Below are 13,672 nucleotides of genomic sequence, written 5' to 3'. Positions count from 1 at the left end.
CACCCCATTCGGTTGACATCCATATATGCTGCAGCAATGTTGACATCACCCTCTCATGTGCTGGGATTTCCACACTCCCTGCTGCATACAGTGGGCCTTCTGGGCTGCCCAAGTACATTGGCCCCCTTGGTGGTAGGGGGCACATCTTCTTCCGTTGCTCCCAAAGCACCTACTTCGGGAGCAATACCCCCAACAGATGCCCGGGACATTGATCCACTCCCCACAGCCGGAGACACAGCAGCCTCCTCTGGCTCCTCTCATGCGGAAGGGGTCCCTTGGGACCCTCCCTTCCAACATCTCTACTAATTCCACAGTGGACACTCACCAATGGCTGAAGAGGCCACAGGCTGCTGGCCGAAGGGCTTCACGATCTTCCTCCACTCCTGAAGCTACTTTGGAGGTACCCTCCCAGCAAACCCATATAGAAAAGTGGGAGAGCAAGCAAATGAAGAAGTAGTTTACTAAGAAACAGGACCCTCCAGTGGCCCCAACAACCACCACTCCCTACCCGTTCTACATCTGAGGGTGAGGTGGAGATTTTAGCATCCTCCGAGGACCTAGCTCTCATCAATGCCTCATCCGCAATGGCAACGGATACAAATACTCAACTGGTGGTGGCAGGTGATGCTGGTGACCTGCCTCCTCCAGTGCAACTGCGGCAGTCAACTTCTAAGCATTACACTTGCTTTTTGCATTGTCCTTCAGGAAACCTGATTTCCTACACTGTGGACCCCTGCACTTCGTTGCTGTCGGGGGTACTACAAAAACCGTGCTGCCTGTGACTGCACCGTCTGGTGAAGTTTGCATCTTTGTCCTTACACCTGTCTGTAGTGAACCTGTGCCCCTTCAAACACCTTTAGAAGCTGTGGCTGTCAAGGTGTGGACAACGCAGGAGATTACCATATGTAAGATCTACCTCCGTCCAGATGAAGACGCGACACCCCATGTATTGGCTGCACTTATTTTGCAACTCCCCTCACCTTTTCTCCTTCTGGGTGATTTTAATGCCCATAACCCTTTGTGGGGAGGAACCAAGGTTACTAGCTGTGGCAAAGATGTTAAGGACCTGCTAACTCAACTCGACCTTTGGCTCCTAAATACAGGTGCCCCCACACATTTCAGTGTGGCACATGGCACGTTAATCGGCCATTGATCTCTCGGTTTGCAATCCTAGCCTTCTCCCATCTATCCACTGGAGAGCACATGATGACTTGTGTGGTGGTAACCATTTTCCACTCTTCCTGACCCTACCCCGGCTTCCCGCATCTTGTCGCTTGCCCAGGTGGGCTCCTCCCAAGGCTGACTGGTACACTTTAACACCTGCTACCACCATTGACTATCTGTTGTATACCATCATTGATGAGGTGATTCACACTATCACTAATACCATTATTGCCGTAGCTGAATCGGCAATCTCTTGTTCCTCCAGTTGCCGCCGGCAGAAGTCAGTACCTCGGTGGTCACCAGAAAATCATTGCGATCATTAGAGACCATAGGTGGACTCTCCAACATCATAAGCGCCACCCATCCCTGGAGGACCCCATTGCCTTCAACTGGCTCTGTGCACATGTTTGCTGACTTATCAAACGAAGGAAGCAGGAGTGTTGGGAACGCTGTCTCTCCACCATTGGAACACGAACCTCCCCTTCCCAGGTTTGGACAAAGCTCCGCTGACTTTATGGCTATTGGACCACTGTAGGTGTCCCTGGAATTTCCACAAATGGAGCTCTATCTGCCAATCCAGATGTAATTAAGGAGCATCTTGCTGAGCATTATGCTTGCATCTCTGTGTTTGTAAATTATCACCCCACCTTTCGTCTCCTCAAACAGAGGGTGAAACAACAACACCTCTCTTTTGCTCCACACCACCCTGAGCTATATACCGTATTTACTCGAATCTAAGCCGCACTCGAATCTAAGCCGCACCTGAAATATGAGACTTGAAATAAGGGAAAAAAAATTTCCCAAATCTAAGCCGCACCTGAAATTTGAGACTCGAAATTCAAGGGGAGAGAAAAGTTTTAGGCCGCACCTCCAAATCGAAACAAAGTTGGTCCATTGTAATATGAGACACAATTTAGGTCGAATGAATGACGATACAGCTACAGTAGTTTGGTTTGAGTCGAAAGCTTAGCAGTTAAGCTTTACCAGGTAGCCATTGCTATGTGTCAGGCGCTCCGTCCGTATTTATACGGATACCCTTCCTTTTTCACGTGCTTCGTCTGGTTTGAATCGATTGCTTATTTTGCTTTGATCTGATAAGTGCCGTTTTCAATGTTATAGGTGTTTACGTCAGTCACTCTAAGCTGAAAATGCATTACTATACTGTGTCATGCATTGTTTGTCGGATTCTGATAGTGCGTGTTTACGGCCTGTCGCTGCTCGCGGCAGGGCTTGCTTTTGTGCGCGCTACCGCCGCCTACAATTAAAAAAAAGAGAGGAATCGTCACATTAGCGAAACAATGGCAAGAGACTGCTATTTGTTGTTACTTACACTGCTGCTTTCTTTGATAATGATCAACAAGAACCAAATAATAGACTGCGTATGATATAACATGTTCTGAACGAAAGTTTGGCGAAAATTTTTCTCCGTATGAAAATCTTTGTGGCCGCTTCTTTAGTACATCAAATTCTGCACAGAAATTAGTCATCTTAGATTTAAAAATCTAGTCAGTTGCCATGCTTCATTTCTGACTGTATCACTATTAGGCATAAGAGTAATACGAATATAAACATGACACGATACGTATATTCTTCCGCGTTTGCTGTTGTCTCACTCTAGTTTCGTAGTTTATTTGGCAGACAGGATTTAAATGAGATAGAAGCAAACACGAAAGAATACATGGCAAAATGTTTATATTTGTATTATTCTTGTGGTGAAGAGAATACTGCATGTGATTCACATTTCATCAGGTTCCTATTAGCAACCATCTCTTCTCACAGGTAGGAAAAAATTCAGAACGTAGAGTTGGCCATATTGACAAAAATCCCAGTATTACCAGTCGGATTTTCGTAGTACATTGAAATTCGAAGATGAACAATACGGAATTTATATTTACTTTGTTGGATAATGTATGAAAATGCTGTGGTCGAAACTCGGGCGGAGAAAAATGCTCGTCTTCCAATTTTTTTTTTTTTTTTTTTTTAATTTTATTTACTGACGCAGAGGTTTTGGCGCCAGTATTTATCTTTGTGCCTGCAAAGCATGCCTGTGTAGCGCTACATATATTCGACGGCAGAAGTTAGTTGTGGCGGCACCTACCAACATTTTTCAGAACTTCCGCTTGCTTTGCACTCGATTCTAAGCCGCAGGCGGTTTTTTGGATTACAAAAACCGGAAAAAAAGTGCGGCTTAGATTCGAGTAAATACGGTAATGCTCCCTGCAGTGTGTGGGAATTTCTCAGTGCTCTTGTGGATTCTCCTGACACATCCCCTGGCCCAGACTGCATCTATTCACAAATGCTGAAGCATTTGTCAGCAGATTCCCAGCGCCACCTCCTTGCAGTTGTCAATTGCATCTGGAGTGATGGCGAATTCCTGTCGCAGTGGCAGGAAAGTATCATTGTCCCAGTGCTAACGCCTGGTAAAACCCCACTAGATGTTGATAGCTATCGTGCTATCAGCCTAACCAACGTTCTGTGCAAGCTACTTGAACATATGGCGGGCTGGTGGTTGTGTTGGCTCCATGAGTCTCGGGGCCTTCTGGCTCCGTCCCATGGCAGTTTTAGCCAAGGACGCTCCACCATCGACAACTTGGTGCACCTGGAATCTGCCATTCGATCATCCTTTTCCCGGCAACAACATCTTATTGCCTTCTTTTTCGACCTGACGAAGGCCTATGATACCACTTGGTGACACCACATCCTCGCTATTCTGCATGAGTGGGGTCTCTGGGACCCACTCCTGATCTTTATACAGAAGTTTTTGTTGCGCCTCACTTTCAGAGTTCGCAGTGGTGCATCCCACAGTGCACCCCTTATACAAGAGAATGGGGACTCCCAGGGCTCTGTCCTGTCTTTAATTGCCGTCAATGGTCTTGCATTAGGAGTAGGATCGTCGGTCTCTCCCCTGCAACATGCTGACGATTTTTGTATTTCCTTCTGCTCCTCTTCTATTGTTGTGGCTGAACGCCAGCTGCAGGGAGCTATATGGAAGGCGCAGTCATGGGCTGTCACTCATGGCTTTCAGTTTTCGGCTGCCAAAACTTGTGTCATGCACTTCTGTCATCGTTGTACTGTCCATCCCCATCCAGAAATTTTACCTCATTGACCAACTACTAGATGTAGTGGAGACTTGCCACTTTTTTGGACTGGTATTCGATACCCACTTAACTTGGCTTTCCCATCTTCGTCAGCTTAAGGACAAGTGCTGGCAGCACCTTAATATTATTCGATGCCTGAGCCACACCAGGGTACTGATTGTCCTACACTGCTGCAGCTGTACAAAGTCCTCGTACAATCCCATATTGACTGTGGAAGTGTGGTGTATGGTTCAGCATCACCCTCCGCACTGCATGTGCTGGACCCTATCCACCACTGTGGAGTTTGGCTCACAATCGGAGCCTTCCGAACGAGCCCCATGAACAACCTAGCGTTGTTCAAACAAATTTCGGGCTTGCAGCCGGTCGTCGTTCAATACTTCGCATGATATTTCAACTGGGCACCTGCCGTCGCGACGGCTCACCTGAAGATGACTGGCAGGTGCCCAGTTGAAATATCGTGCGAAGTATTGAACGACGACCGGCTGCAAGCCCGAAATTTGTTTGAACAGTCAATTCGCCAGGAAAATTTTAAAATTCAAACCTGGCATTCCTTCATTGTGGCTCCAGCAGCAACCGTTGCTTGCAAATTATACTGCCCACGTTCGCAGTTCACCTCGGCATCCAAATTACGATCTCATTTTTCCTAACATGTAGGGGTTGGTGGGGTTGTTTTGAGGGAGGAGACCAGGCAGCAAGGTCATCGGTCTCATCGGATCGGGGATGGACACGTAAGGAAGTCGGCCATGCCATTTCAAAGGAACCGTCCCGGCATTTGGCTGGAGCGATTTAGGGAAATCATGGAAAACCTAAATCAGGATGGCCGTATGCGGGATTGAGCTGTGTGCTAACCACTGCGCCACCTCGCTCAGTCTTTCCTAACATGGTGATCCATCTCCCAAAATGGCGGGCCAGCACTGGGAATCCACTCGCCGTCCTTGTTCCATTACTTCTTAATGAACTTGACGCTTTCCCCCTACCACCTTTCCTGTGGGTCTACTTTCGCACACCTCCATGGTCGATACCTCGGCCTGGACCTATCACAAGACCTAAAAGGCTCCATTCCACCTGACGTCCTCTGTTGGCAATTTCTCTCTCTTCTCATCGATTTCCCCGGCTCAGAAATAGCCTACACCAATGAATCAATGGTAGACAGTCTTGTTGGCTTCACTCACACTCATGTTGGACATACTGAACAGCGCTCCTTGTCAGATGGTTGCAGTGTTTTCGCTGCAGTGTTGGTAGCCATTTATCATGCCCTTGAGCATATCCGCTCCTGCGCCGGTGAGTCCTTCGTCATCTGTAGTGACTCCTCATGCAGCCTACAAGCTCTTGACCATTGCTTCCGTGGACATCCTTTGGTAATGACCATCCATGAGTCTCTTTATGCCCTTGAGAACAGTGGATGTTCGGTGACCTACATCTGGACCCCAGGACATGGTGAGATAACAGGAAATGAACCTGCTGATTACCTGGCCAAAAAGGCTACCAGTAAACCAACCCCCGAGCTTGGCCTGCCAGAGACAGATTCGCAATCGGTCTTCCGCTGCAAAGTTTACACGTTCTGGGATACTGAATGGCGCACCGTGAGTACACCAAATAAATTCCATGTTATCAAGGAGACAACAAATGTGTGGCAGTCATGCATGCGTGTCACTCATAGGGAATCTGTTGTCCTTTGCCAGCTCCGCATCGGCCATATGTGGCTAACACATGCTCTCCTCCTCCATTGTGAGGACCGACCTCAGTGTCTCTGTAGCTCCCCTATGAGCGCCGTCCACATCTCATTGGACTGCCCAATTTTAGCTGCTCTGCTGCGGACTCTTAACCTTCGCAGCACCCTGCCTATGGTACTGGGCAACGATGCCCCAATAGCAGATTTAGTTGTACGTTTATTCGTGAGGGTTTTTTTTTTGTATCATATAAGGTTGGGCATCTGGCCTTCTCTCTGAGGCCTCCACCCTCCCTCTGATTTCACTCTGTCTGTCATCATTTCTGTGCATTTTGTTTGCCTTATTGTTTGTCTTTTCCCTGTGTGTGTTCATCTCGCCTTGTCTTTTTGCTGGTCATTTTCATGTGTCTCAGAGTGGCTGTCTCATCCTCTTTTATTCTTGTAGTCAGCCAGCCCAGACCATCTTGCTCCATGGTTTCAATACCTTCCTCTACTTTCCCTTGTGGTGTACATTCCCCTCCTTTTTTTGTTCTTTTCTTTTCTTTTGTTTTCTCTATCAGTGTGGTTCCCCATTCCTTTTACCCCCTTTTACCTCCACAAATTAAATTTGGTGTTATTTTACGTTGAGCCTTGTTTGCATCAGGAAAAAGGGACTGATGACCCCGTAGTTTGGTCCCTTTATATCCCAAACCAACCAACCATCCAAGGAAGCATATTTCACCCATTTAGCGGGTGTACAAATTAGGTGCGTTGATGAGAGATCCCTATCATATGACACATGTACTGTGACTAATGACATGTATGACACATAAGACGTGTTTTCCAGTGGAGGATTCGGTTGACTTGTTGTCTTGTCATCAAGCATTTGCAGTTCCCATTCGAAAGCCACTTTTTTGGCTGCTAATAGAGTAGTTGTGCAGAATCAAGTGTCACTGTAGGACTGAACCTTACACCTCGCTGTTGCAAATGGACATTACACCATGACACAGACACAAATTTGAATACAGCGACCACTTGGGAGTCTAATACTGTGACCACTTATCCAGGACATCTCTGCTCTTTGTTGCTGATCTATATTGCAATTCTTGTCCTTCGATTGTTCACACTTCAGTACACATTCTTCCTGTTTTCGTGCTTGATCATTGTTCAGTTTTTGATGGGGCTGTCCACTGGGCCCTCTTACCACTAAATCTGACAGGGTGCAATGGCGAGTTTTGCTTGTGAGTGGTCCCCACCCAGAGATTCGAATGGGGGACTATTTTACCTCTGGAATATTTTACCCAGGAGGCTGCCATCATCATTTAACCTTACAGTAGAGCCACGTGTCCTTGGGAAAAATTACGGCTGTAGTTTCCCCTTGCATTCAGCCGTTCACAGTACCAGCACAGCAAAGCTGTCTTGGTTGATGTTACAAGGCCAGTTCAGTCAATCATACAGACTGCTGCCCCTGCAACTACTGAAAAGGCTGCTACCCTTCTTCAGGAACCATACGTTTGTCTGCCCTGTGAACAGATACCCTTCCTTAATTTTCAGTGTGATGCCTTGAGCCATTTTTTTTTCCTCCAGGTACTGTTGTACAATTTCAGCCTTAGGCCATTTTCACGTATTTTATGGATGATTTTTAGTAGTAAATTACACCGTGTATGTCATTGCTCGTGTGACTCCATGTTATGATCGTAAAAGAAATCCGAGATATTTTATGGTATTTTAGGAGCACATTACTTTTGAGCACAGCTTTGCAACAACTACCTGAAAATAATGTGCTCCTAAAATAGTGTAAAACATCTTGGATTTATTTTATGAGCATAACATGGGAGTCATAGGAGCAACAGCATACATGGCATACTTTACTTCTAAAAAAATCATCCATAAAATACTTGAAACTGGCCTAAGGCTGAAATTGTACAATAGTACATAAATAAAGAGAATGGCAGCTGAAGGAGTCATGAAATCTTTCAAAAAAGATACCCCTCCTTTGTGGTTGCACCTATGGTATGGTTATGTGCACCGCTGAGGCATGCAAGCCTTCCCACCAATGACAAGGTCCATGGTTCATGGGAGGAAGGGGGGGGGGGCGTAGGGGGGGGGGGGGGGGCATTATAAGTATACAAAACTAACTGATGAAACAAATAGCTATGAGCACTCTATCTTGTTGTACCCATGACTTTCATAAGTATATCTAGCAACATTGCAGATACACCTATCAAACCACCACCAAACTTAATACATCTTGTAGGCATGAGGCCTCCTTCCTTCTACCTCAAACTTCTTTCTAACTCTCTTCCTTTTTGTTCTTGAAGCCTAACTTATCCTTCTTTTCTTACAATTACAGAACCACGTAGCAGTAAACAATCTGTATCACCTAATTCTTTCACTCTAAGAGCTACAGATTCTTGAACAGTGTTCTTTACTGTTGTAACTTTTCTGTCATAAGAATTTGGGTCCTATCTCTACTTGAGGCCCTGACATGGTTTTAATGCTCATGTTCTTGTTCATCTGAAACAACTCCTTCGATGTTCCACTTTTCATCACGTTCTCTCTTACTGGTTCCGAGTTGCATGTAAGTCAATACAGTAAATTGAGTATGTATTTAATTTGCTGTTTTTCACAGCATTTATGTTACCTGCAAAGGAAAAAAAAAAAAAACTTAGTGTCTCGTAATGTGAATGATGAAACATACACAAGCAGAAGCAAGGAATCAAAGATGGAATATTGGGGTCCTACGTGCATAATTATTTCTGAAACAAATGGTAACTGATAATTAGAGTTATTCCTATCAACATTCTTTTCCTGTTAAAAAGATATGATTTGATTCTTATCTTGCATAACTTCAGCTACTTTCTATGTTTTATGAAGCTGGTTACATAAAAATGAGGTATACAGTAGGATTAAAGAAAATAGAACTAATTATTTTTAGAATTGAGTTACATTTGTGGTTCATTTAAGGAATTTTGAAATATTTTGCAATTCATGTGAAAGCAATAAGCCGAAATTACATGGGCTCTGTGAAATATCATGCGAAATAAATTGTGTGCTAAATATAACGTTGGTTTTTACAGGTACCATTTACAAGCATTTCGTCATTTATATGTACTGGCTGTAGAACCACGGTTGCTGATGCCTCGAGATATTGACCAAGGCACCTTGTGCTATGCACATGTGAATGTTGTTTACCTGGACACCATCCACTACCAAGGGCAAAGTGTTCGATTAAGAGCACCGTGTATGTTACCAGAACTAAGTTTATTGAAAGAGGTATGTGGGAAAAATATTTTTATTTTCAGTTTGTTAGCAATAGAGAACATTTCAAATCTGACTGCCTTGTATAGTAGAAATTAGGTTAGATGTACTTGTAGAATAGCAAGATTGATGATTTGAGAGACCTTACTAAGGACCTCTAACCAGAACAAAAAATGAAAAAGGAAGTTAATGTTATGTTTTCTGTTGCACTGGATTTTGGGTAAGAATTATTAACTTAAGATGTCCTCTTGTTATAGGTCCGAGTGGAGGATGATCGCTATTGGTCTGTGACTTTTCATAGGGACAAGAACTGGGATAATTTAAGGTAGATATTTGTTTATTGTATAATAGACTTGAAATACAGTTGTGTAATTAATTTTCCCCTACCCCTTCTACCACACTATATAACTTAAATGTATCAAAATGTCTTGCTTTTTGGGCTGTTAACCAGGTTTATTCTAAGCTCCTTAAAGAATACATTCTTAGTGCAAAATAACTGTAAATAACCATAGTGTTGCATTTATTACACGGAAAAAGGTGCAAAAGTCATGCAGTGTAGTACAGGGTGACACACGGGAGACGGACGGTTTTGAACTGTGTAGTACTGAGGGCGCGGTGGTGGGAGGTGGTTGTGGTGGGGATAGTTCTGATCCACACAAGACGCCATTTAATTTACTCAGTTACTATGGAGCAGTGGGACTTGCAACGTCGAGTGTTTGTCTATGACAGTTCAGTGAAAAGTGGTGAGTCTATTATTGCTATGCAGCGATTGTTTCGTGCGCAGTTTAATGTCGGTCGACATGAAGCTGTTCCGAGCCGTAACACAATCCTGAGATGGGTGGAAAACTTCAGATCAACTGGAAACATACTGGATAAGAAGCATTATGGCCCGAGACACAGAGTAACAACACCAGAAAATGTTGAAAGGGTAAGGCAAGTGGCAGTCAAAAGCCCAGGACGGTCAGCTAGGCGTCATGCTAGTGAGTTACGAATTAATCGTGAATCGGTTAGACGAATTTTGCATAAAGACTTAAAATTCTATCCCTACAAAATGCTCATTGTCCAACAACTTAAGGAAACTGATTTTGCTGTATTAGAAGACTTCGCTTACAGAATGCAAGTTATTTTGGGATCGAATGAAAATGAAATTTCATTGATGAGCGATGAAACTCATTTTCATTTAAACGAGACTGTGAATAAGCAAAACCTACATTACTGGGCTCCAGAGCATTCACACCTTATCCACCAGTGTCCTCTACACTCAGAAAAAGTAACAGTCTGGTGTGCTCTTGGCTCTGTTGGCATTATTGGACTTTATTATTTTGAAGAGAATGGGGCCACAGTTAACTTTTAATTCGGTTTGCTACATTCATATGCTTGAAACATTTTTGAAACTGTAACTAAGAAGACGACGAATCCCTTTAAAACGCATTTGGTTCCAACAGGATGGGGCAACATTGCACACCGCAAACATTTTAATGAAATTTCTTAGACACATGTATCCTGGCCGTATTATCCCACGTTTTGGCAATGTTCCTTGGCATCCAGGTCTCCCAACTTGTCAGTATGTGACTTTTTTCTGTGGGGTACCTTAAGAACTGTGTCTACAACCACAAACCACGAAATTTGGATGAGTTGACGAATGCAATCATTCAAGAAATTGCTGCCACCCCCGCAGAGATTTTAGTCCGTGTGATGGAGGATTTTGAGAAGAGACTTGAGTCCTGTATTCGAAATAATGGACATCACCCTAGTGACATTGTTTTTCACAAATAACTTTGTTAACTAAAATGGCAAATAATGAGCGTTGATTTTGTGTAAGTAAACATGCATTAATTTTAAAGTTGACTGGGTATTATTTCATTAAAAACTGTCCATCTCCCGTGTGTCACTGTGTACATCTTACTTGCAATTGGCATTCCACAACTCCCTAACTAAACACATTTTCAAGTTAAGGTCTTACAAATATACATTAACAATATAACAATATAACCCACAGTCATTATCATTAAATGGAAGGAAGTGAGTATGAAAGCTACCTTCAGGAACATTTTTTTAAATGTACCATCACATTTCAAGTCTTTTGGCCCCAGTTATAGCTGTGGCAAATTCTCAGTTTCAGGTAATTTTTGTTCTTACATTAATGTTGTACAAACATAAACCAGTTTATACAATAAAATAGTTAATTAGATGGATGAACAAACAAAAGCAGTATACTAAACAGTCTGCTTCATTTAGTGGCATTTTCTATATTCTGTTACACATCTTGCTCAATCGGTCACCACAATACAGTCCACAAAAGACAAATATAAAAGTTTGGTGAAGTGTAAACAGAATCATGTCAAATATATATAAATTATTCAGACGTTGGCTATTTTCAGCAAAAATACAGTTTAAACATGCAGAGCATAGTGTATTTACTTATCCAGTCAACCTAAGAAACTATTAACATACCAGTGCAGATGATGCTACTGCAAGTAAGAGATTAGACTATATGTCTGTAAAACTGCAGGACAAATTACAGCTTTCTTACGTCATACGCTTGTTTGAATAATTGCAGGTAAATTTCAATTTCTTCTAGCAAATCTTTTTTTTTCCCTTGCAGGAATAATTTATTTTCCCTTCTATACTCCCAAGGGGAATATGTGCCTAAAAGTGGTGTGCTAGTTAAGAAAAGTGACAATAAATGCTGGGGTGTGCTGGAAGATATGTGTGGGATGGTTCTAACATACTAACCTATAAGCTGACAACTACAGTAAAATTCAATGAGCTAATACCTCTTAATCAAGGAGGGTACTCGCTCAGGGTGGAGACTCTGGGTTGGGTGGACCATGACTGGCTTACAGCATTTGTTTGACGTCGTCTGGTGGCACAGGAAAACCTACTTCAATAGTATGCTTGGCGACAAAGGGGCACTAAAATGGCTGGATGGAATGGAACTAAATCTGTCTGGTTTCCTGGCACGAACTGCACTTCACTGCACTTTTTGTGCTACTCTGCATGCCATACTCCAATTGCTGATACTGGGAGGATGAACCAGGTGTCCGCATCACGCTTTAATTCGGTAGTACTCATCTTGTTAAATGAACTGCAACAGTACACTGACACTGAGTGCGGTTCGTGCACACCCCGGCAAAATGTGGCAGGCGAAGATGTGAGCCACGTGGTGTTGCACGGCACGAGTGAGCTGCTGAGAGCACGGCAGGGGTTGTTGCCTCATCGGAGCGGAACAAGAGACTGCTCGAGTAATAGTTCCGTGTGCCTTGTATCTGGAAAGTGTGGCTGCCTAAATTCTCCCTCCGGCAAAACTGACCAGCGAGAGTGTTGGGGGGCTGGTTTCTGGTCTACACAGCCCCTTCTCCTCTGCTACAGATGGAGGCAATGGAAGGAGTCGCTACACAGTTCCCCCCCCCCCCCCCCCCCCCCCCCCCTCCGCCCCTTTCGAGAGAAAAACAGAGGTGTCAACCACACAGAGGGGTGCTTGAAGCTGACTGACAGTGCTTGCTGGGGGGCATGCATGAGTTGGTGCTGCTGTGCTCGTGTTCATGCTGTGGTTTCCGATGAGAAGATGGGCATGGGCAGCTCCTACACATGGCGCTGGTAGCGTGTGAAGTAGCATCGCTGCTCCAATGGTGCAGATGCTAGTGGCGATGCGATGGTGACGACACTCTGTTGAGAGTGGTGGGCACATTTGGGCCAGGGTGCTGCTGATGTTGGCTGGAGGCTGCGGAAAGGGTAGTGCGCTGATGACATCGTGGTCCCAGGTACAGAGGGGTGTTACTCATGTATTAGGTTAGTGGTGGACCAGAGACAGCGTCAGCTGGTGGTTCGGACATGCCATCACGGGGCGGTGTCGACGGTGGTACATCGGGGACAGCAGAAGGTGTTGGCGTGTGTTTTATCGAGTACGGTGTCGACGGTATTGTCGCTGGATCTGGTGGTAAGTGGGGTGACTCCACCTCGATGGTGCTGTGCTGATTGGCTGGAGGGCCCTCTACGACTTACGCCGGCTTGGGCCTGTCTGTGGAGATGGATGTTGTGACCGCAATCAGATGAATGGAGAACGTTTCGTTCCCAAGGAGTGGAGTGGACCTGAATACTGCGAGTGGAGCGGCAGTTGGTAAGCATCAACCTGAAGCGTGACGTGTGCATGCTGTGAGGTCGTGGTGGATGAAGGTATGATGCTCACTATGATGTTGTGGAGGTGGTGTTCATAGTTGGGCCACGTAGCCTTGGAACTGCTGCACGAAATGTGGAATGCTGTCAGGAGGGAGTGGGGTCACTTCCAAAAATCCGCCAGTAATGGCAGGTGGCTGTCCATATACCAGCTCAGCAGCAGAAGTTCCCAAGTTGGTTTTGTGTGATCTGCAGACCTAGAAGTTCCAGGGTTAGGGCAGAGGACCATTCAGAAGAATAACATGTGAGGGCAGTTTTAAGTGTGCAGTGGAACTGCTCCACCATGCTGTTAGCTGCAGGGTGGAGCTGGTGGTATGATGGAAAT

At 44.7% G+C, this 13,672-nt stretch overlaps 1 protein-coding gene across 2 annotated transcripts in view; it reads left to right on the top strand.

Moving 5' to 3' along the window:
* The window catches only part of LOC126164949 (anaphase-promoting complex subunit 1), a 361,025-nt gene that overhangs the window by 275,405 nt on the left and 71,948 nt on the right, over nucleotides 1–13,672 (top strand). For both annotated transcript variants that reach the window (XM_049920281.1, XM_049920280.1), the window contains exons 28-29: nucleotides 8,991–9,186; nucleotides 9,429–9,496. In XM_049920281.1, coding sequence (XP_049776238.1) covers nucleotides 8,991–9,186; nucleotides 9,429–9,496 — 264 coding nt within the window. The remainder of the gene's footprint in view (nucleotides 1–8,990; nucleotides 9,187–9,428; nucleotides 9,497–13,672) is intronic.

The sequence above is a fragment of the Schistocerca cancellata genome, chromosome 1 (assembly GCF_023864275.1).
Source record: "Schistocerca cancellata isolate TAMUIC-IGC-003103 chromosome 1, iqSchCanc2.1, whole genome shotgun sequence".
Taxonomy (NCBI): Eukaryota; Metazoa; Arthropoda; class Insecta; order Orthoptera; family Acrididae; genus Schistocerca; species Schistocerca cancellata.
The sequence above is the reverse complement of the archived record's forward strand: the minus strand, read 5'-3'. Positions and strand labels throughout refer to the sequence as shown.